The sequence below is a fragment of the Abramis brama genome, assembly GCF_963993115.1.
Source record: "Abramis brama genome assembly, chromosome: 17".
NCBI lineage: Eukaryota > Metazoa > Chordata > Actinopteri > Cypriniformes > Leuciscidae > Abramis > Abramis brama.
This window is the reverse complement of record NC_139979.1, coordinates 14887797-14910985: the sequence shown is the minus strand read 5'-3', so window position 1 is coordinate 14910985 and position 23189 is coordinate 14887797. Positions and strand designations below refer to the sequence as shown.

Genomic DNA, 23189 nt, shown 5'->3' with positions numbered 1-23189 from the left:
GTGGCTGCTTATTGTACGTGATTTTTTGTGTTATAATATTTAATGAAATAATTTTCCCCTATACGTCTAAAGTACTTTTCACATACATGCTAATAAACATCAAAATGGAAACTTTGCCGCCATATTGATATCACATGACCAGCTGAATACTGCACATTATCGTGTTAAGTATTGGTTCCTTTTGTTTGTAGGATAAATTAAGTAGTGACCATGCGAAAATATTTGTAAAACATAATGAAAAATACACATTTAAGTACCTGTTTGTGAAATCTGTTCAGTCAGTCAATAACTAAACGTGCAGTGGCTCGTCCTGAGGAAACTAGTTTCAGAAAGGCTTACAAGGCACTATAACTTCATGGCTATAGAGATAGCCAAGCAAATATTTAGTCACTATTCTTCTTATTTCTTAGTAGAAATTGAGTCATAGGTTGCAGGGCTCGCAAAATTTCAAAATCGCTGGTAGCCCTTCGGGCAGGCACTCTTCAGATTTTGGTAGCCCCGAAATTAATTTTACTAGCCCAGATAAAAAGACAATTTTTAATGTAGAAAATTGGGTAGGAGTCAAAACAATGAATCAAAAACTTTTTCAAAACACAAAATATCAACAAATATGCATAACTGAACTGAAATGTGTGTGACCAGTATGGAACATGAATCAGTCTGTGTCTGTGGCTCAGCCCCCAATGAGGGTATGATTAAAAAAAAGACAAAAAAGTAACACTTTAGTTTAGGGTCTAATGCTCACTATTAAGTTTCATTAACATGCAGATGGCAGGGTTTTATCATCACTGAGGTCCCGAATGTGAGGTAGGCTAGTTTGGGGTGTTCGGGGGCACCTCCGAGAAAATTTTGATTTCTCTGATCTACATATGTGCATTTTAAGATGTTTTGAAGGCCAAAAAAATTGGATAACAATAGCTTTAAAACCATGTAAGTGGGCAGCTGATTATTTTTCTCTCCTCATCTCCATCACACTCTTTTTCTCTTTGTTTTTCTCTTGCTCTGTCTCTTCCCCTCCTAAAGCTGAGCTTTGACTGATATAGGCTTTTCATTTTTGTCTGTCAGTGAAGTAAACATAGGGTCAACTGATAGATTGATTTATGAATCATTTTCTCAGACGCGTTCATTTACTGAAAGCTACTAAGAAAGCTAGGTAGCCTAAGTTTATTAAATTCATTCACAGTATGTACACATTCATTATTGATCTTATTCCTAATACAGAGCAGTAGACAGGGCTTTATAATCAAAGAGGTCCTACATTTAAGGTTATTAGGGGGTTCAAATTTTTTATTTCTCTGATATGTCCATTTCAAGACGTTTGAAGGCCAAAAAGGATAAGAAATAGCTTTAAAACAATGTCAGTGAGCAGTAGATTGTGTCAATACCTGCTCTCACTTCTTATCCATCACTCTTTCTTTTTCTCTGTCTCCTCATCTTGCCCTGTCTCTTCCCCTCCTAAAGCTGAACTTTTTTAATTTACTTTTTAAATTCGACAAAAGTATATTCGTTTGTCTGATTATTTTTGTCATTCGTTTCACATTTATGACCTAAAAAAGCTGTCAAATATGAAATGTTTAGTTTAGCTACTTACATCTTATCTCGCACTTGACCGTAAACTGAAGCGAGTCGCTCGCTCTGCTCAAATTCGCGCTCAGCAGCTTCTTGTGAACATAAAGCCCGCCTACTTTGATTTGATTGGTCATCTCAAATATTCTGACATTGACAGACCAATGAGACTCAGGTGAACACACACACACACACACACACACCCTGTCCTCTGTTTCTGACATGTGCTCTGCTCGGCGCCACTGCGAATTGAATATGAAGAACGCGCTGAATCTGATTATAACAAGACTGAAGTGAACACTATTTCAGATAGCCCGTCGGGCAGGCCGGTTATGTATTTTGGTAGCCCGACTTGAAAACACAATAGCCCCGGGACGTCGGGCAGGTGATTTTGCGAGCACTGGGTTGAAGAAATGAAAACAAAGAACATTTGTCAACACATTTACTCCTTTCAGCTGCTTTTCAGAGGATTTTTTATTATTTCCACTATTGTGGATCAGAGTTATATGCAAATAAAGCAGTCTGTGGTGACTGTTTGACTCACCCAAGGCTGTTGTAATTTTGCATCAATTATGTAAAGTGTTTTTTATGACTGACGTGCTGATTGGTCCATGGTTGTGTGACCTTCCAAATCGCTCAGTGCTGCCTGGATTATACTGTAACCTCCTCACCCCTCTCTCCACTCAGTGAAATCAATACATCCCTCCCCCCAGTCCATATGTTTCCCTGCTTTAATTCAAATATTTTACCTCAAATCTTTAATGACCGCTATTTGACTGTTGTTCCTGACAACCCTACACTGCTAGTTTAATGTCCATGCTCTTTTCCATCTCACATAAGACACTTGCCTTGCCTCAAATCAGTATTTCACATCTGTTTGTTTACATTATACATTATTTGTCATTATCACAAAATAAATTCCTTCAGGATGATTTAAGGCCTGATCGCCTTGTCAGGCGTTGTCATAATGACCATCTGACTCTACATGATTCTTTATTTAGCGTGTATTAATCTGAGCTCTGTAGGTTCTCAGGGTTTTGCATACAGTATGTGCTCTTGAGGTGGGGTGAGTGACTTAGTCTGTACACACAGCTGTCAGCCTTTCACTGATAAATCACTGGGGAGGGAAGTGATGTTACGTGATGGTAACAGCATTTAAACTTGTGTGTGTGCATGTGCGTCAGTGTTTTGGTCTGTTTTCCTTTTGGCTTTATGCTGGATTTCAAACGTTCAAGCTGTGTAGGAAATAATAGGTAGGCTGTTTTTACTCTTAATCCTTAAACTAAACTAAAGTAGGTGCTATAATCTGTGTGCCGATTGTGTGGATTGTATTAAAATACACATTATTTAAGGACTCCTAAAGGCCATTATAAATCATTCCGACACTGAAACTAGTGTATTTTATATACATGTCTAGGTGCTCTTGACAGTTCAGAAGTGGGAATTTGTTAGGTCTGTGTGGTGTTCGTTTTTCTTATACATTACATTTTTCCTCATTGTTTCTGTGCTTTGGTAGATAAGTGATTACTGCAGGAAAGTAACATTGAATAAATTCGTTTTTCAAGTTTTCCTTTTGTTGTTTTCCCTTTATAATGGTTAGCCTTTGCATTTTAAGCATGTCTCATACAAAGTCAAAGTAAACAAACTTCTTTGTTTGAATCCAAACGAAATCCAACTGAAAAATAGATACAAAATAGATACTTGCAATACCAACATGTTAATAAGGAGCATAGACACTTTCCCCAATTTTTTTTCCCACTATAGCAGTATTTACTTAAATTTGTCTGTCTCTGCCCAAGAACATTTTCCTCTCTTTGATTTGTTCATGTGGATCAGGTGGTCAGTGGAATGTATCACTATAAAAAGGAAGTGTGTTTTTGCAGTGGCTTCCTTAAAAGAAGCCAAAGGATTTTAGAGGAAGGAAAAGCAGCCCATTGTTTTCAGCAGTTGTTTCCATTGGCCGATGTAAAGGATGTGGAGGGGGTGTTCTCTGTGTAATGATTGGTTCTTTTCCTTAAGTGCCCTTTGAGGATTTCCATGAAAACGGACAAGGGAACCTGAATAACATTTCTCAACGTCAACATTAGGGTGCACTTTATGTAATTAAAGAGGGTCACGCGTAATACAATTACTCATTTTTATTGGCTGTTGCCGGTGGTCAATTCTGCCTATAATTCTGTGCTCTAATTTCTTATTGTTTTGCATAAAACGTAACCTCAATATAAAATTGTAAGCCTAAAGGTTTTTAATTTGATGCTTCACAATTGCTTCTGTCCTTAGAGTGGTAAGTCATTAACCTTTATTTATGTTTTGTGCGTAAACTCTTATGATTGAGTTGGTCACAATTTAAAATAAGATCTTATTCGTTAACATTAGTTAATGTATTAACAAACATGAGCTAAACATGAGCAATACGTGTTACAGTATTTATAAATATTTGTTAATAAAAATCCAACTGTTCATTGTTTGTGCATATTAGTTCACAGTGCATTAACTAATGTTAATAAATACAACTTTTGATTTTAATACTGTATTAGTAAATGCTGAAATTAGCATTAACTAAGATTAATAAATGCTGTAGAAGTATTGTTCATTGTTAGTTTATGTTAACTAATGAAACCTTATTGTAAAATGTTACCATTGATTTTTGTGTGTTTGCAGAAAGTGTTTTAATTGAGCTGTAAAGAAATTATGAAAAATGTCAATTACTAATCTAAAAAGAGCAGTACAGAATGGCTAAACTACAGAAATTAAATGGTTTTTGCATACCAATTTAAAAAAGCAGCTGCTGGTACACGCGTATATATTTTTTTAAATATGGTAACACAAACCATTTATTATTTAGGGCATATCTCAAGATATATTATTTGTATACTACTTATACACTATTTTATGCTATATTTTTTTTTAGTGCTAGTAGTGTTCACATTGAAAAAATCCAAAATGAGAAAGTGCACTTCAAATACCCATATGCTGCACTTAATTAACCGAAAAAACAGTGGAATGTTGGATACTTCATAAACTCAATGGTCGCAGTTTTCCTTACGTAGCCACCACCATAATATAAAAATATATATATTATACTACTATATTCATTCGCGTAAGTTGAACACGGGTTTGTTCATTCAGTAGTATTCGTGCATCGAAAGTGATGTAGTTGAGGGTGACGAAAAAGGAAGTGAGGGTCTCCACAAAATTCGAACGCAAGTGGTCACAAAAGATGTATTTGAAACGCATGATAATACCAATAATGTAACGGTAATGCGTCTTGGCTGACCTCTTGTGATCGGTTCACATAATACCAGGTGGAAAGGAAAAAGGCTTTCTCTCTCGCTTGCTTGATTTCCGAGATATTGTATATAATTTGCGGGCGCCAGGGAGCTGCTATCAATATGCAGGAGACTCCCGGACCTTCCAGCGAGAGGTGGGATGTTTGAGATTAGATGGTTAAGTACACAGTACACAGTGTAGAGTATGTCATTTGGGACACAACTAATGTGACCCTGTCATGCTGACATTTCTTTTTTTTTTCTTCAGAAGTGGCGCTGAAGGTTCACCTGAGTGACTCTAGCACTCACCAGCCTCTCTCTGGTGTCACTGTGGAGATCTTCACGAACCACACCCCTGTTGCCTCGGATATCTCTGGTGCCGATGGCAACGCCTTCATCAGGTTCACCTATCGCCTTGGCGACCTACTTGTAGTCACTGCAATTAAGCGTGGCTACGTACCCAACTCCATTCCATGGCGACCAAGCAGGCTACCTGGTAATGACCTCATATTGGATCATTATTTTTGTATGCTCATTTGATCTGTTTTTACATTTAGAATACACTTTGCGTCATCTAACACTTAAAGTTAATTTTTTTTTTACTGTATTTTATTAACATTTAATGGTAATCTTTAGCAAATCCCAAAATGAATATCCTCTTTTCATACCGTACATTATAATGTTATGGTGCCTAAATTCACTTGTAGCTTTTAAAACAATTATTTTTAGGGTTGACTCAAACTAGGCGATCTGAACCATGCCCGAACGCATTTGACCCCAAAGTCTAGTTCGTTTGACTAGTGTGATCGCTCCATACCGCGCCAGAGCACGGTACAAGACAACTGTGCTTAGTGTGAGTTCACCCTTAATGCCCGTTCACACCAAAAATGATAACTATATTAGCGTCCACACCAGCGGAAGATATTGTTCTGTTTATTCTAAGCGTGTGCTTCTCTGCCGCTTTAAATGCTTGAGCTCTTACAGCAGGATGGATTCTGATTGGCTGTCAATGTTTATATCGTTCATCAGCTGGATAAAATCGTTCTGAAAGTGATTCCAACGATATCGTTTCTCTGTGCCGTTATCGTTATAGCTGTGTTGCTATTCTTTAATATTGAGAATGATTTTTAGAACTATATCTTTATCGTTATCTTTATAGTTATCGCCCTTGGTGTGAAGTGAACTGGCTTTTAGTGTTCTATTTTTTAATCACTTATTCTCAATCACTTTTAATCACCACAGTGCAGTTCATTTGAATAAGTGTGAATGAAGTTCGAATGAAAATTTAACCCAACACTGACCAAAGACATGTAAACAGACCAAAAACGGGACATGTTGTCACAAGATGAGACCCTAAAAAGGACAAAATGCTCAAGCATACTCGTTTTTTCTTGTCATAGTCACGATGTTGCCTATCAGAATTCGATACAGGCATCAGAACCGCGTCTCCTCGCAGCAGATCTTTGTTTGTGTGTGTGTGATGGAGGGATTCCTGCCGCTGTTTTGACTACTTTACACATTTTATAAGCTTTTCACGAGTTCTCAGGTTATCAAAATAACATCATATACAGGCATACATACAACGAGCGCATTTAGCCCAGCTCACAGCATTGTTTTGGATGTTCGGTAAGTTCCGTCGCTAAATATACGCAATAAAAGCCGACCAATCGGTTTGTGAACAAAGCCCTATGCCTTTAGGTTCGGTAACTTTAGGATCTGTGTTAAAATGCCGACGTGAACGCTAACGCTAAGCGGACCAGGACTAAATTTATTATTTAATTTTTTTCGGTCCGCACCAAATAAACCAAGCAAACCAAACTAAACTAAACTACCAAACTAAACTTTTTATTTTTCAGCGTGTCTGAACAAAGCCATATTTCTTTTCTTTGAAGACTGTGTTAATGGGATGGATTAACTCTACTCTAACTCTCGGTGACTGACACATTCTGTGGGTCACTCTATAAAGGATCTTGAACAGGAAATAAAAACTAGAGTGGAGCAGGAATGCAGAAAGCTGTAAGAAATAAATAGAATGGTAGATTACAGCTAATGAGATTAACCTACTAACTAGCAGCAGACAAAAGAAAATACGCCTACATGCCTAAGCACAGCTCAATCGTGCTGATGTTGCGCTAAGTTTGTTTAGCAACATTTTGTGGAGCAGGAGGTCATACTCTCTTTCTCCCTGTGCAGATCAATAATAACAAGTGAAAGACCTTCGGAGGAGAGATATTGAGATGTTGTGGACATGATTCTGAGCTTGCAGGCCTAATTGTGATTCATCTTCCTAATTATGACTTTTTTTGTTTTCAAGTCTTCTCATCTCTCAGTCTGGACCTGCTTCCTGAGAGAGCTGCTACTCTGATGGTGTATGATGATGTGGTGCAGATTGTCTCTGGATATCAAGGTAACAGTCACTTGTGTTTAATGACTTTGTAGCTACATCAGTAAGACATTTTAAACCTAACTCGGTTATGTTTTTTGTTAATTGTTACAAGTTGTGCAATTTTCATCTTGCTCCCTCAGTGCCAAATGTCCATTTATATGTATAGAACAGACGCTGTGAGAAATCTTGTGTGTAAAAATGCAGCAGTGACTGTTTTTAAACTAGATTGTATACTAGAACAGTGCAAAGATATCATATAAATTAGCCCAGCAAGGACAAATATTTGAACCTTTAATGGCGATGCACTTTTGTTGTTCACACATGACATCATGCATGCACACTGATTCACTAGGGATTGAAAACAGTGTGTTAATGAACTACCTCTAATGTGAAGGAGAGAGTGAGTGTGTATTTGGAGTCGGTCATTAAAATGGCCCGACAGATCCCTAATGTGATGGTAAAGCCTTTTACATTGTTAGAAAATAAAATCTAAAAAATGCTGTTCTTTTAAACTTTCTCATCAAAGAATCCTGAAAAAATGTATCATGGTTTCCACAGAAATATTAAGCGGCACAAGTTTTTTGTCGTTGTTGATAATAATACATAGATAATAATACAAAAAAAAACAATTAGCACTAAATCAGCATATTAGAATGATTTCTGAAGGATCATGTGACCTGAATTTTCAACATCATTACTTCAGCTTTGCCATTACAGGAATAAATTGCATTTTAAAATGTATTAAAATAGAAAAAAGTTTTTTGTTTTTTTTTACATTGTAATAATATTTCATTGTAATATTTTCAATTCTTTTCAAGAACTTTTTAATGGTAGTGTACATTCTCTGGAAGGTCTTCATATCCCATGCTGATTTGCTTCTTAAGTAAATGTATGTTTTAAGGATATTTAGACATTTTTTTCTTGCATGCAAGACAAAATACTGAAGAAAATAAATTGTAACATTGAACTGTCTCGGTAATTGTGTCATGTGGCAAGTATATTGAGAATCATTCTGTACTGTTGTCCACGTGGCTCTTAGGGCTTCATGCTAATTAAAGCTTTCTGAGTGAGTGTGAAGCCACATTTAAATGAGAGGCTGTACACACACACACAAAGCAAGAATGAGAGGAATTCACTTTTTAAACCAATCTTTCACATTCCTCCTTTTTTGTCTTCCTGTTATCCACATGTCCCTGTTTCCCCTCAAGCTTACACTGTTCCTTTACTCTTCCCCCTAGCAACCTCTTTTCTTTTGGTAACCTGTCCCTCGGTGTGTGATATTTTGGGAGAGAGACATGTTTATTAGTCTCAGGGGAGTACTAACACTGCACTCTCATTCAGAGCGTCGCCCCAATCCAGTCCCCTTAAAACACTCAATCACCACACGCTCATAACAAAAGCAGAGGACACTGACAGACATACAGAGCCTCAGACTCACTGCTGAAACAAAGGCTTTTCTCACACACTCGCGCCACAGATCTGCTATTATAATCCACTTGGAGATTATTATCACACACTCTGCTCAAACACCGCAGCGTTTTCAGACAAAACACCTTTCATATTTCACTGCGTGTGTGTGTGTGTGATGTGCATGAAATCAGCTCTTCTGACTCTAATGAAAGGGCTAATTGAGAGCCAAGCACTTGACTAAAAAAAACAAAATTGGAAAAATTATTTTTATCATAAAAATGATATAGTGTTTTGCAAAATAAATTTTAAACTAAATTATAAATTTAAATTAAATTAAAACTAAAATCAGATGTAAAGGCTACAAGTGCATTCAGGCATCACAACATTATAATGTACAGTATGACAAATGGATATTCAAATGGCTAAAGATTACATTTAACAGCATTATTGAATTGTTTGTAAAGATTGATTGATAATTGAACGATTTTTTTGTTTCTTTTAAAAAATTGCTACTTTTATTCAGGAAGGATTCATTAAATTAATTAATAGTGACAGTAAAGACAAATATATTATAACAAAAGATTTCTATTTCAAATAAATGCTGTTCTTTCTATAACTTTCTATTAATTAAAGAGTCTTGTTTTAAAAAAAAATGTATCGTGGTTTTCACAAAAATAATAAGCAGCACAACTGTTTTCAAAAAGTGTAACAAAAATAATAAGAAATGTTTCCTGAGACCCAAATCATCATATTAGAATAGAATAGAATAAAACAGCTACCTTAAATTGCAGTCTTATTTCAAAATATATATTTTTTTACTCTACCTTTAATCAAGTAAATGCAGCCTTATTGTGTATAAGAGTCTTCTCTTAAAAACATTTAAAAAAAATTGGCACCCTAAACGTTTGAACGGTATTAATTGCACACCCCTAGTACTGAGGGTGTCATTTTGGGAGTTGTGTTTGTGTAGTTGGGTACTATGGTCCATTTGGGCTATAGCTTAGTCTCATGTCTATGGTATGTAAGATTTGCCAAAATGGAAACACAATGACATCACTCTCAAGAGACATGCGTTGCAGTACCAACACTCCATCAGCTACTGATCCACTTCATTTAGATAATGTCAGGGGTGTTCGATCATTAACCTAATGTATGCTCATTTCTGCCATCTTTTTTTGGTGTGTGTGTGTGTGTGTGTCTTTGCATCTGTAGGTTCAAAGCTGCAGCCTTCAGTGCAGTTCCAGAGAAGAGCATTGAGTCTTCCTCCTAATGTAACCTACACCAACCTAACCGCCTTCCTCACTGTGAGCAGTTCAACACAAGACACGCAGTACTTCCCCTACCTGCAGGGGCTTCATCCCAACTACACAGGTAACACACGAGAGAGCGGAGGACTACGGTTGACATGACACCAGATTTCAACAGCAGTTAAAAATGTCATGACATGCTATTGATTAAAATATTGCTAAATGAAATACATTTCCATACTAACAACATAAATAGACAGTGGCAGCTTTATTAAAGGATTAGTTCACTTTAAAATGAAAATTACCCCATGATTTACTCACCCTCAAGCCATCCTAAGTGTATATGACTTTCTTTTTTCAGTTAATAAAGGCCTTTTGAAGCGAAGCGATGAGTTTGTGTAAGAAAAATATTCATATTTAATACGTTACCAAGTAAAATTCTAGCTTCTGGCCATACGCAGTCTACTTGCCCCTAATGCGCAAATTATGACGTCGGAAGTAGCAGTACGTTGTATTACTCGCACAAGTTACACTTTACACTTAAGTGGAATCCGTATGTTTGTTTGGCCGGAAGCTAGTTATTTTACTTTATAATACTTAATATTACTTAATATTTTTCTTACACAAACTCTTCATTTGAGATATCAGATATGCATATACAATGCAAAGCCAAATGCACAGATCATATATTTTTACTAATATCAGATGTTTATTAAGTGATTGTGAGTTTGAGGCCAATATTTAATTTGCATTAGAACGTGTTGTCAAGAGAAAAATTGCTACAATTTGTATTGTAATCTTGAAAAGTTATTTTAACTCTGAATTGATCAGTACTGTTTCAGAATAACAGCTTTTTAATAGAAAGCTCTCCAACACTGAATAATTCATTTTTAAGCCATTACAGAAGGTTCACCATCCATAATGATGATATATGCTTAATGAAACTTAATATTTGCTGTGGGTGTAATAATAATGGAAGGCTTATGTCTGTCTGATACCGTTTTAGATGACTCTCATTATTAATATATAATATAGGTCATCAAGAAACATTAAGTGTGGATCCAACAAAGTATCAAAATGGTTTCTCGTAAATCAGACACTGAAATGTCTTAACATTACCATGAAATACATAAGCCAAATGAATACTTTCAGTAAGGCTGCACTAAATTGCTCAAAAGAGACAGTAAAGACATTTATATTGTTACAAAGTAATTCTATTTTAAATAAACTCTGTTCTTTTAAACTTTCTATTCATTTCTATTCAAATCTGATAATAATAGGAAATGTTTCTTTTGCAGAAAATTTGCATATTAGAATGATTTCTGAAAGATCATGTAACACTGAAGACTGAACTAATGGCAGCTACATTTTAAAATATATTAAAAAAGAAAATTATTTTATTGTTGTGAAAATATTTCATAATATCACTGTTTTATACTGTAATCTTAATAAAATAACTGCGGTCTTGGTGAGCATAAGAGACTCAATAAAAAAATTGTACCGACCCCTTTAAACAATAGTGTCTATTCTTTATCTCTGTCTTTTTTTCACTTTTTTTTTTATATCACCGTTTGTTCATGCTCAGTTTACTTTTCTTTCTCTGACAGTCAGTGATCGAAAGTTCGAGTTGACTCCTATAGCTGCTATCAGTGTCCATCTTTTGGGCAGCGATGGGGCGGAGCTTCACGTCAGTGAGCCAATCAGTGTAAGCATCCCTCTTCCTGCAAACAGTGGATTGAAAGAGAATGATCACATCCCCGCCTGGAGGTTTGACCCTAAACTGGGTGAGTTTATTACACACATTCATCTTAGACAGATATTAAAATATCCCTGTAAATCACATGAACTGTTACTAACATGTCACAACTAAAGGGTTATGCAATGAATTGTTACACCAAATATGCTGAAGGTGTTTCCTGCCTGAGGCGGGTTTACTGTATGTTTGTATGTGAGGTTGTGATCTCTTCAAAGCCTCCAGATTTCCTGTTTTCCTGGTTTCTGAGGCGAGTAAGTCCAAGGGAAGTGTTAAAACCTGAGCTGGGTCGGACTGTTTTTGAATCTTTCTTAAGGAATTTTGATGGAAAGGTGTTCCTCGGGTCAAGAGCTGAATGGACCCATTTCCTAGTTTCACATTTCCAACTCTTGCACACATCTTTTTTCATGACCAGATTTTTAAAACAAAAAATGTGCACAATTAGTATTTTAAATGGGAGTTGAGAGAACAGGAAATCGCTGAACATTTTTTTTTTTCCTTCACATTTACAGTAGGGTCGCTGTGAAAATATTTGGGTAAGTGAAAAGACTTCCCAATAGCCTGTTAAAGTCGCTGTTTTTTGCTGTGATGATTATACAAATTTCAGTAGGCAAATCTCATAATCAAATAATACACAGACAGAATAATCCAAGTCACAAGGGTTTTCATTCTGTGGCTTTTATTTCTTACCACGGACTGAGGTGTAATTCACAGGATCTCGTGCCAACATGCTTTGGAATTTGTATGTATTGTAATGTATCATAAATGTATTGCTTTAAAATGTACAATAAATAACATCTATGGAGTTTCTTAAAGTCCCCCTGTGGTGAAAATCAAGTTTTTAATGTTGTTTATATGTCTATATGGTGTTTTTTTAATATGCTTTAAGACTAACCATGTGCAAATGCATAAGTCAACATCATTGCTGAGTATTTCAAAGACACGGTTTGAAATCACTGGTGTTTCTGACGTCACAAACTACCTTGTAACCAATCACGTCAACTTGCGGGCGTGCTTTAGCACATCGTCTCGAGAAGCCAGGTTATCTTGGTATATTTTTCTGCTGATATGAAAAATCGGGTATACATTTAGCTATATAGCGGGTGAAACTTTCTAAGTTGTTCAAAGTGATTCTAAGGATGCTGATTGTTAGAAGGCAGCAGCGGAAGGGAATATGGTTTGTGTAACGTTAGCAACACATTATTATCTGTTTGATAATGTAGTCAACCCAAATGCTAATTATATTAATTACTGTTATGTGTCCAACATTGTAAAGAGCAATACATAAAACGCATTACCATTCTGATACATCGACTTGTAGACGAACCTGTATGAGTGAGTGGAGGCGGGGCTCATTTGCATATTCATGAATCCGCGTTTACTAAAATGAAGCAAGGGTGTAGAGTTACATTCAAGCTATTTTAAGGCATGAAGAAATTTTTTTTCATTCATATTTTCATTCATAATTATTGACTACAGGGGGACTCTTAAGTTGCTTGGAAATTATTGTGGCAGCCAGTTATAACAAACACTGTAAGAGGTCCAGTCTCTGTATTTCCTTCCCAGAGGAGGTCTGGAAAATACTTTTTTGGAATAGTGTTAAATTTCGATCTGAGTAGTGGTATTTCTTTGTAAATGAAAAGAAAAATCCTAAACAGTCAAAATAGTCATCAAATGTGAGTATATTGGGCCCTCAGTAGTGGCATCTGAGAATGTTTCGGGAAAAGAAAAAAATCACAATCATCAGTTGAGCTCAATTGGGTATGGATATTAATAGGTAAGATCGGATGTTTAATCAGGCTGTTATTTTTACACTTAGATACCCATGTATGGCAGAAGGCCATAAATATACTGAAAATATACTGTATGGGGGTTCAGGGTTTTCCTCTTGAAGTCTGGACCATTTTTATATTTGACCTAAAATACTTACTACAAACAAACAAACAATGTACATAATAATAAAAATGCCCTCATCATGAAAGTCTTTCCTTGCATCTACAAATCATTTTACCAATTATAACATTGTTTATTATGAAATGCTCTTAATATGCTGATGAATAATACTAAATATAGACGTAAATGTCTTGTCAAAAAACTTTTATTTGAAGGGTTGGAGTCATATATGACAGATCAAAATAATTGTTTTTGCTGCAGTATTGTTTTCTGCATTTTTTTATTTTTACTGTTGTTAAAATAACCAATAAGGATATAGTGGTGAAAGATCATTACCGTAAATGACTCTGAGCTCTTGTGATGTGAAACACTCCATTGTTTTTGGCTGGTGAGCATAAGACATTCTTTTATTTTTTATTTTTGTTATATTGTTTTTAATGAATAGATTGAGGACTACTAAGAAGGTTGATGTCTAACTTTTAAAAAATCAATGAGGGGTAGGGTAGTGAATTACGTCGATAAAGAGTCAAGACCAGAGCTATGTGTTTAAGAGTTAATAAATTTTACTTTGAAAAGTCTAAGTGAATTTATTATACAGGATGAAACATGGATATTGATTTTGAACGGTGTATTAAATGATTATTGTTCTTAAAGATTAACTTTAAGCTAGCATTAAATGACAGCAAAGGATTTCTAAATGTAAAAATAGGGGTAATGAGCATGGAGTAAGGGAGTATATGTCTGAAACTAAATCAGCTCATGCAGAAGAACAAGAGAAACACAGAAAGAAGGACATTGTGGGAAGTACTGAGGGAGAATCCTTTCCGAATTCATAAGTTCAGGCCCCGTCTCTGGGCTGCTCTGTTATCACTGTTGTCTCCTAGCAGCTGCTCATAAACAGAGCAGAGAACAAGGTGGAAAACAGCAGCTGGCGCTAACTTGATTTCCTTTCTTAGGGCACAGAGATGTAAGCTACTTTGTTGTCTGAAGTGCACTGGGAGACGGGGATAAAGACTAGACTGAAAAGCCCCTGGCATCACACGTAAATGACACTATTCCTCCCAGTGTTTTCTAATAGGAGCACTGCAATGAAAAATGGTCTCTGCAGCATAGTAAACAAAGTCACATGGTTTCATGATTGTGTGTTGAATACATGTGTGTGGGTATGTGTACAAAATATAGTCCCGGTCCTCACTTTCTGACACCCCTTTAATTTGACCTTGGTGAGCATAAGAGACTAAAACTGACCCCAAACTTTGGAATAATAAACACTATAGTGATCTTCATGATGTTACTTGTTTTGCGGTTAACTCAATGTATACTTGATCAAAGCCGATGTATTAGTCTAAATACCTTGTGAAATAGCAAATGGCAAAGACACGTAATGTGTCGTTACGTACATAATGCCTAGCACAAGGCAGTTCAAACAAAGCTTTCTTTGCTTGGCAGATTGATATATTGCAGAGGTCTGCATGTGACTGTGTTGTGAGAGTGTGGGAAGATGTTCAGCGATATTCCTGTGCACAGTCACGTGTGGATGAAGGTAATTGATTGTGTAAACAATGCTGAATCATTCTCCAGCCTCCCTCTTCTCTGTGTGCACATCAGCATTTCACTCCGTACGCTGTGTTTATGTGACCTGTATAGTCACCAGTGCAGTGTGTGTGTGATAGCTTATATAGCACAGATCAATTCAATATGGTGCTCATGGAGAAAAAACAATGACACTTCTTATAACCTTACAACCACAAAATATGTATTCCCTCTCATTATGGTTGTCTACACCAGACAACATAATTTTGTTCCCCTTTACCTAAATTAGTGTTTTTGAGGTTTTCTTACCCACTCTTCCCTTCTTTTTTTGGTCCTCCATAATCATTCCATCAACAAACACTGCCACCAAGTGGCCATTAAGCAAATCACTCCGAGTTTGACACATATGCTCTAATGTGTACCCTTTAATATTTCACCTTAAGTTCAACACACACATTCATTTCAGAGTGTAAATTTAGTTTATACTCTTAATGGAAATACTTGAATTTGTATCATGAATCCTGTTCGAAATGTTCACCTTTATTGAGAATGCACGACAACCCAGATTCAGATCCTGAAAGAGGCACTTACTGTGGTTTGTGCGGTTCTGCTCTGGCATGGCTTTAATCCCCGTCTGACCCCGTAAACCGTTGGCAAAGTATCCAGACAGAATAATGCAGTAGAAAGTATAATGAATGCACTGTATGTGATCAGTAGCGAAACCTGATAGGATGACAGTACAGTGTGTGTTTTGAGTGTTCACCTGCTAACCGGCAGACTTCCTCAAGATGGAGCGTTATATTTTCTTTGTGATTTGATTAAATGATTGTATTTTTTTGTGATAACAGCCATAATGTAAACTTAATAAAAAAGCCACACTCTACATTCACAGGCTAAGTAACAAAATATAATGTAAATATTATATAATTTCATTACATTTTATTTCATTATATTTTGTTTTATTTTGTATATAATCAAAAGATAAAATATATCTTATTTCTTTATATATATGTGTGTTTTGTGTGTCTGTGCAGGGGCCTGGTTGAAGAGCAGTCTGGGATATATCCAGAGAGAGGGGAAACAGTTAACTCTCACATATATTGCTCCTCAGCTTGGCTATTGGGTCGCAGCCATGTCTCCCATAAACACAGGTATCAATTCCTGGCCATTTTTCCAGATATCTCATTTTTGTTTAGTTGACTCTGCATTCTTTGACCCTTTTGAATGGCCATTAATGCAGAGAGCAGCCTGACGGGCAGACACACAAGTGCTTTGTGGCAGAGTTATTGACTTCTGTAGTTGTTTGCACATTCACTGTGCTATTCATATCCACCAGCTGAGAGAATAATGTCATTACGAGGGGGTGTAGGGGGAGGGGGTCAGTTTAGTGAACATTCAGCATGAAAATAATGGTTATAGGAAATCTCTACTGTTGAAAAGTGTTATTGATGGATAGTATACAGTAAAGTGGACAACAGTGAAAATGTGAGTAGGATGGATGGATGGATTCCTCTATGCTGAACACCTTGTATGTTCTGTTGTAGGTCCAGTGGTGGCAAAGGACATTAGTACTTATCACACAGTCTTCCTTCTGGCCATATTAGGAGGCATGGCCCTGATACTGCTCTTCCTGTTATGCTTGCTCCTCTACTATTGCAGGTGTGTCTTTGACATTTGACACAGAACAAATCTCAAAATGTTGATGTTTAGATGAAGTGTCAAGATTGTTTACAATGTATGAGTGTACAATGAGTGTGATTTGTTTAATAAGTGTGTTGATGTTTAGTGACCTCAGTAGTCAAGAGGAAAATTTAAGATCTTCCCTTAGTATTTATGATAGTTCAACAAGTTTCTGTACTTTCAGGAGGAAGTGTACACGCTTACGGCCTGTCCACAGGAAGTTTACTCTATCCTCAGCTTTGGATGGCTCTAAACGAGACCAGGCTACTTCCATGTCCCACCTGAACCTCATCAGCGAGACTCACCTAGACCACAGTGGGGCGGAGCCGGACATGCACACACCTATGCTTAAACCCACCCCCTATGACTCCTCCACCAATGAGCTTGCAGCTTCGCATGGCGAGCTCCGTAGCCGGGGATCCAACCACTACAAACACTCAGTGGAGATATTTCCCCTCAAATCAGCTTGTTCAAACAATCCCTCCGAGGGTTACGATTCCTCGGCGGGACGCGGGGAGTATCGGCGAAGCTATACATCCATCACGACTTCATCTGTCCATCCCCTCCACATGTCCGTCTCGTCTTCATCCCCCCATCCGTTGCATCACACCGCCTCTGCGGGACGTCTCTCTTCGGAGAGTAAATCAAGCCTGCGAGATCCCCGTCTCTCTCCTGTTTCAGCCGCATCCACAAGTCCCGCCGGATCCCCAGAGCGGGAACAAGGAATCGAGCGGCGGGCGGCAGACTACATGCTTTCCCGCTCCGTAGACCATCTGGAGCGTCCCACCCCGCTTCCCCGACATGGAGCCCTGCTCTGCTGCACCTCCGAATTGCAAGTCAACCAAGGGGAAGAGATGTATCGCAAGGCTCGGCCCACTCTCGTTATTCCCGCCCACTACATGCGACTTCCAGGGACGCACCCTCTGTCGGGCCAGGCGCTGCTTTTGCAGTCGGACGAACAGAGTGAATTGGAAAGCATTCAGGCAGAGCTCAGCGCGAGTCATCAGCCCCAGGGCCAAGTCCCGCACACATGGGGCAAAGGAGAGCAAGAAGGAGGGCCACAAGGGAAAGGGGACAACCGAGGCGGAGGAGCGGAGGAGTGGACGCTGCAGACGGCTGCTGTTCCCGGCGATCTCTCCATCCCCAACTCTCTCAGTCAAGCGGGCTTGGATGTAGTGCAGATGAACGGAGAAGATCAGCTTCTGGCTGAAAAGACTTTGATGGCGCTCAGGGGAGGAAAGCCACTCCCACACCCCAGAGCTTGGTTCGTGTCACTGGACGGCCGCTCCAACGCGCACATCCGCCATTCCTACATCGACTTACAGAGGGCAGGATGCAACAGCAGTTGTGTCGGAAGCAATGACGCCAGTCTGGACTCTGGGGTTGATATGAGCGATGTCACACCGGGGCGGCGTATTCGTGATAAAGTCAGGGTTAAAACTAAAGCTGTGCCTCAGCCCACGGTGCCTGTTGAATGTACGCCACTTGTGTTTGTAGAGGATTCAAATGCTAATGCAGAGAGCAGCGGAAGCCCCACTCCAGTCTGCAGCCCAGAAGAACACTCTCCCCCTAGAGAGTGTTTATTGCAGGAAAAAGAGAGGGAGGAGGAAGACGAAGGGACTTTGTCACCCCCGACACCTCCACCTGAGCTTCCTTCACCACCTCCTTTCCCTGATCCTGTGGTTGAGACAGCAGAGGAGACGGGGACAGATAGCGAGGTTTTTAGGACTGAGGAGAATCAAATGCACATGAGCAGCAGCCGGCCAGACAACCTGATGGTGCCTGACGAAGGCGGTGAAGACGAGAACAAGAAAAGTCCGTGGCAAAAAAGAGAGGAGCGACCACTACTAGCCTTAAACCTAAAATGACACGTCTTTTAAAGGGATAGTTCACCCAAAAAAGGGAAATTCATCATTTACTCACACTCATGTCGTTCCAAACCCGTATGACTTTCTTTCTTCACAAACTTAAATGTCTGTTTGTCCTTACAGTGAAAGTCAGTGAAAACAGTTGAAACATTATTCAAAATAGTGTACTTTCTCCTGCGGAACATAAAAAGTTACATACAGTACAGGTCAAAAGTTTGGAAACATTACGTTTTTTTTTTATATTTTCGAACGAAGTCTCTAATGCTTATCAAGGCTGTGTTTATTTGATAAAAAATACAGGAAAAAAAACAGTAATATTGTGAAATATTATTACAACTTAAAATAATAGTTTTCTATTTGAATATACTTTAAAAAATAATTTATTCCTGTGATGCAAAGCTGAATTTTCAGCATCATTACTCCAGTCTTCAGTGTCACATGTGACATCCAGTCTATCACATGATCCTTTAGAAATCATTGTAATATTCTGATTTATTATGAGTGTTGGAAACAGTTCTGCTGCCTAATATATTTGATGAATAAAAGGTTAAAAAGAACTGCATTTATTCAAAATAAAAAAATATTTTCTAATAATATAAATCATCTTTACTATCACTTTTTATCAATTTAACACATCCTTGCTGAATAAAAGTATTGATTTATTTCAAAAAAAGAAAGAAAAAAAATTACTGACCCCAAATTACTGACCAGTAGTGTATATTGTTGTTACAAAAGATTTCTATTTTTAAAACATTTGCTTTTTTTTTGTTGCTTTTTTTGCTTTTTTTTTTACTTTTTATTCATCAAAGTATCCTAAAAAAGTATCACAGGTTATCAAAAAATATTAAGCAGCAGAACTGTTTCCAACATTGATAATGAATCATCATATTAGAATGATTTCTAAAGGATCATGTAATAGACTGGACATCACAGAAATAAATGATCATTTAAAGTATAATAAATTGAAAACCAATTATTTTAAATTGTAATAATACATCACAATATTACTTTTTTTTCTGTATTTTTGATCAAATAAATGCAGGCTTGATGAGCAGAAGAAACTTCTTTCAAAAACATTAAAAATAGTAATGTTTCCAAACTTTCGACCTGTACTGTGTGTTAAATATGTTGATGGTGAGTAATTGACAGAAGGTTTTTGGTGAACTGTCCCTTTAAGTGCTTCCCCTGTGGTCCCTTGCTGGACTGTTGAATGGAGTTGCCTTATGGGTGCAGGTCTGTGCGTGGCTATTTGCCTGTGGCAATGAAAGCCAAAAAGCCATAGCACAAATAATTATTGGAGCTGCTCTGCCTCATGACTGAATGAGGAAGAACAAACTGAAGTTCCCAAGCAAAAACACAATTAAATACCACCAATCTAATGCACAAATGCTATGGCTTTCCAGACATACACTTTCAGCAAAAAATATTGCAAGCCATTGTATTGATGGGTTAAATGTTGTTTAAGCTTTATGAGATGCTGCTGTTTTTGAGCAATATGACATCTAGTGGCAACATATGTACACTGCAACTATACCACTAAGTGTTTCCCAGCACTTATTTTTGAACATTGTATGGGATGACCGGTGGAATGTCTTCCACATTTTAATGGATTTAAACACATAAAACCACTATAATGGGATCTACAATCTAAATCTCACCTATTTTTATTTTTATTGGTATCATGCATTCATGAGTAGAATACAGCTGAAGCTTTGTGAAACCAAATAAGTTTACATAATGCACCATTTGTTCCTGTTAATCAGTCATTTTGGCTTTGGTGTTGAGCACAGATTTTCAAATGTGTGTTTCTTTCAACTTTAGGATTACAGTAGAACTTTTGCCAACATTGCTAGTGGACTTCAGAGAAGCAGACTCACCTGTAAAAAAACACTATGCATTGCTTTAAACTGAAGGATCGTGTAGCTTTAGATTCCTCTTTTTTTTATTTTAACCACTGTATTTTAATTCCAATGTATGTTGTTTTGTTATAATTGGACTTGCCTTAGTGTGTGAGTGAAGTGCACGGCACATTCAGACGAGTGCTGGATTCAAACTCACTCACATAAACAGCCACCAGCTTTTATTTCCCAAACTGTCAGTTTTCTCTTAAGTGCCTTTTTAGTTATCATTTATATCCATCATTAGATTTCCTTTTCCTCTCAACCATTATCAGTTTGTGTCATATATATAATTTGATGTTTTTCACAATATATTGACCGTCCTTTGATCTCAATATGTGTGTTAAGTGTTTTAATGTTGTATCTGGATGTACAGTGGGGTCCAAAAGTCTGAAACCACACTGAAGATTTTGACAAAATTAAAACAATAAGTAGTTGACACATTTAAAATTCGATATAGGTCACTATTTAAATATGCAAATGCATTTTTGCAACTTGATGCAAATATTTTTTTAAATGCAACTTTACTCACCTTGTTATACTGACAGTATTTGTCATGAAAAAATACCATACATTTTTACAATACCAAAATGTTTAATTAAAAAAAAAAAAATAAATAGTTCAATCATTTTCACTAGTAGTCTTGGACTGTTGGATCCCACTGTGTTCATTGCATTTTATGAATCTGCTCTCTCCTTTTTTTCTTGCCTTGTATGTATGTACATATTCATTCACCCAGTTGATTATGCTCATATGAGTGTGTTGCTCTATTTCTGTGTGTTGTAGACATACTATGCGGTGTGTGTATGTACTGATGTAGGACTGAAAGCAATGTATCATTATTTGAAAGCTGTTGAAGGTCTGATATGTTGCCAGGGTAACACTTGGTAAGAACCCTTGTGTCACTCAGCTCTTCAGCAATCTTCTTTGAATGTCTGGACTGGTTGCTTGTATTATAATTCAGGCATATTATCCCAATAAAGCCAAAAAACAAATCAACACTAATTGAACATTATTTTTCAACATATCTAATTCTGAGGGAATACAATTAAACGCTAGAACCATCTAGGTCACGTTAAGATGAATCAAGTGGCCCAACAACACCTGTGACTGATCAGATCCCAGACTGACTGCACTGGATGATGTTAAATATATATATATATATATATATATATATAAATGACTTTATATATACACAAACACACACACACACGGTACTGGTCAAAAGTTTGGAAACATTACAATTTCTCTTACACTCAGCAAAGCTGCTATTTAATCAAAAATACAGTAAAAACAGTAATATTGTGAAACATTATTACAATTTAAAATAACTGTTTTCTATGTTAATATATTTAAAAATGTAATTTATTCCTGTGATGGCAAAGCTGAACTTCCATCAGCCATTACTCCAGTCTTTAGTGTCACATGATCCTTTAGAAAGAATTCTAATAGGCTGATTTGCTGCTTTTTGTAGAAATGGTGATACTTTTTGTGCAGGATTCTTTCATGAATAGAACGTTCAATGAACAGCATTTATTTGCATAAATTAAATTTATTAAAGCACTATTTAAATGGAAATCTTTTGGAACATACATTTCCCTCACAACATTATACATTTCTTCAATGTTTTTATCTTACCACAAATGTTTGTATGGTATCAAAAATGTTAAGCAGCAACGTTTTCAACATTGATCATAAGACGAAATGTCTTATGTGACATTGTCTTATGTGACAAAAATGCATATTTAAAAATGCATATTTATAAATGGACCCTAAACCGTGCATTTTTAAAATGCTGCTCAAGAAACATTTCGTCTTATGATCAATGTTGAAAACGTTGCTGCTTAACATTTTTGATACCATACAAACATTTGTGGTAAGATAAAAACATTGAAGAAATGTATAATGTTGTGAGGGAAATGTATGTTACAAAAGATTTCCATCTTCATATCATAATGATTTCTGAAGGATCATGTGACACTGAAGATTTTTACTGTATTTTTTATTAAATAAATGCAGCATTGGAGAGCATAAGAGATTTCTTTCAAAAACATTAAACAATTTTGAAGTTTACAAACTTTTGACATGTACTGTGAGCGAGTATATACACTGCTCAAAAAAATTAAAGGAACACTTTGAAAACACATCAGATCTCAATGGGGAAAAATATCATGCTGGATATCTATACTAATATGAACTGGGTAATGTGTTATGAACAAAAGGATGCCACATCGTTTGATGGAAATGAAAATAATCAATCTACAGAGGATTGAATTCAAAGACACCCCGGAAATCTAAGTGAAAACATGATGCAGCAGGCTTGTCAATTTTGCTGAAATTTTATTGCAGCAACTCAAAATGGTTCTCAGTAGTTTGTATGGCCCCCACGTGCTTGTATGCATGCCTGACAACGTCGGGACATGCTCCTACTGAGACGACGGATGGTGTCCTGGGGTATTTCCTCCCAGATCTGGACCAGCGCATCACTGAGCTCCTGGACAGTCTGAGGTGCAACCAGGTGATGTCAGATGGACCGAAACACAATGTCCCAGAGGTGTTCTATTGGATGTAGGTCAGGTGAGCATGGTGGCCCTTCAATGGTATCATTCCTTCATCCTCGAGGAACTGCCTGCATGCTCTCGCCACATGAGGCCGGGCATTGTTGTGCACCAGGAGGAACCCAGGA

At 37.1% G+C, this 23189-nt stretch overlaps 1 protein-coding gene across 3 annotated transcripts in view; it reads left to right on the top strand.

Annotated features, from left to right (window-relative positions):
* Window positions 1-19271, top strand: part of fam171a1 (family with sequence similarity 171 member A1) — a 35108-nt gene extending 15837 nt beyond the window's left edge. Inside the window, exons 1-8 of one of the 3 annotated variants that reach the window (XM_084088416.1) lie at window positions 2700-2819; window positions 5104-5331; window positions 7150-7242; window positions 9844-10002; window positions 11486-11662; window positions 16092-16208; window positions 16602-16716; window positions 16922-19271. In XM_084088416.1, the coding sequence (XP_083944542.1) occupies window positions 7200-7242; window positions 9844-10002; window positions 11486-11662; window positions 16092-16208; window positions 16602-16716; window positions 16922-18605 (2295 nt within the window). In that variant the 5' untranslated portion in view covers window positions 2700-2819; window positions 5104-5331; window positions 7150-7199 and the 3' untranslated portion in view covers window positions 18606-19271. Of the gene's footprint in view, window positions 1-2699; window positions 2820-3560; window positions 3851-5103; window positions 5332-7149; window positions 7243-9843; window positions 10003-11485; window positions 11663-16091; window positions 16209-16601; window positions 16717-16921 lie in introns of those variants that run through there. The other 2 variants (XM_084088415.1, XM_084088414.1) reach the window with 2 other exon arrangements.
* The last annotated feature ends 3918 nt before the right edge of the window (window positions 19272-23189 follow it).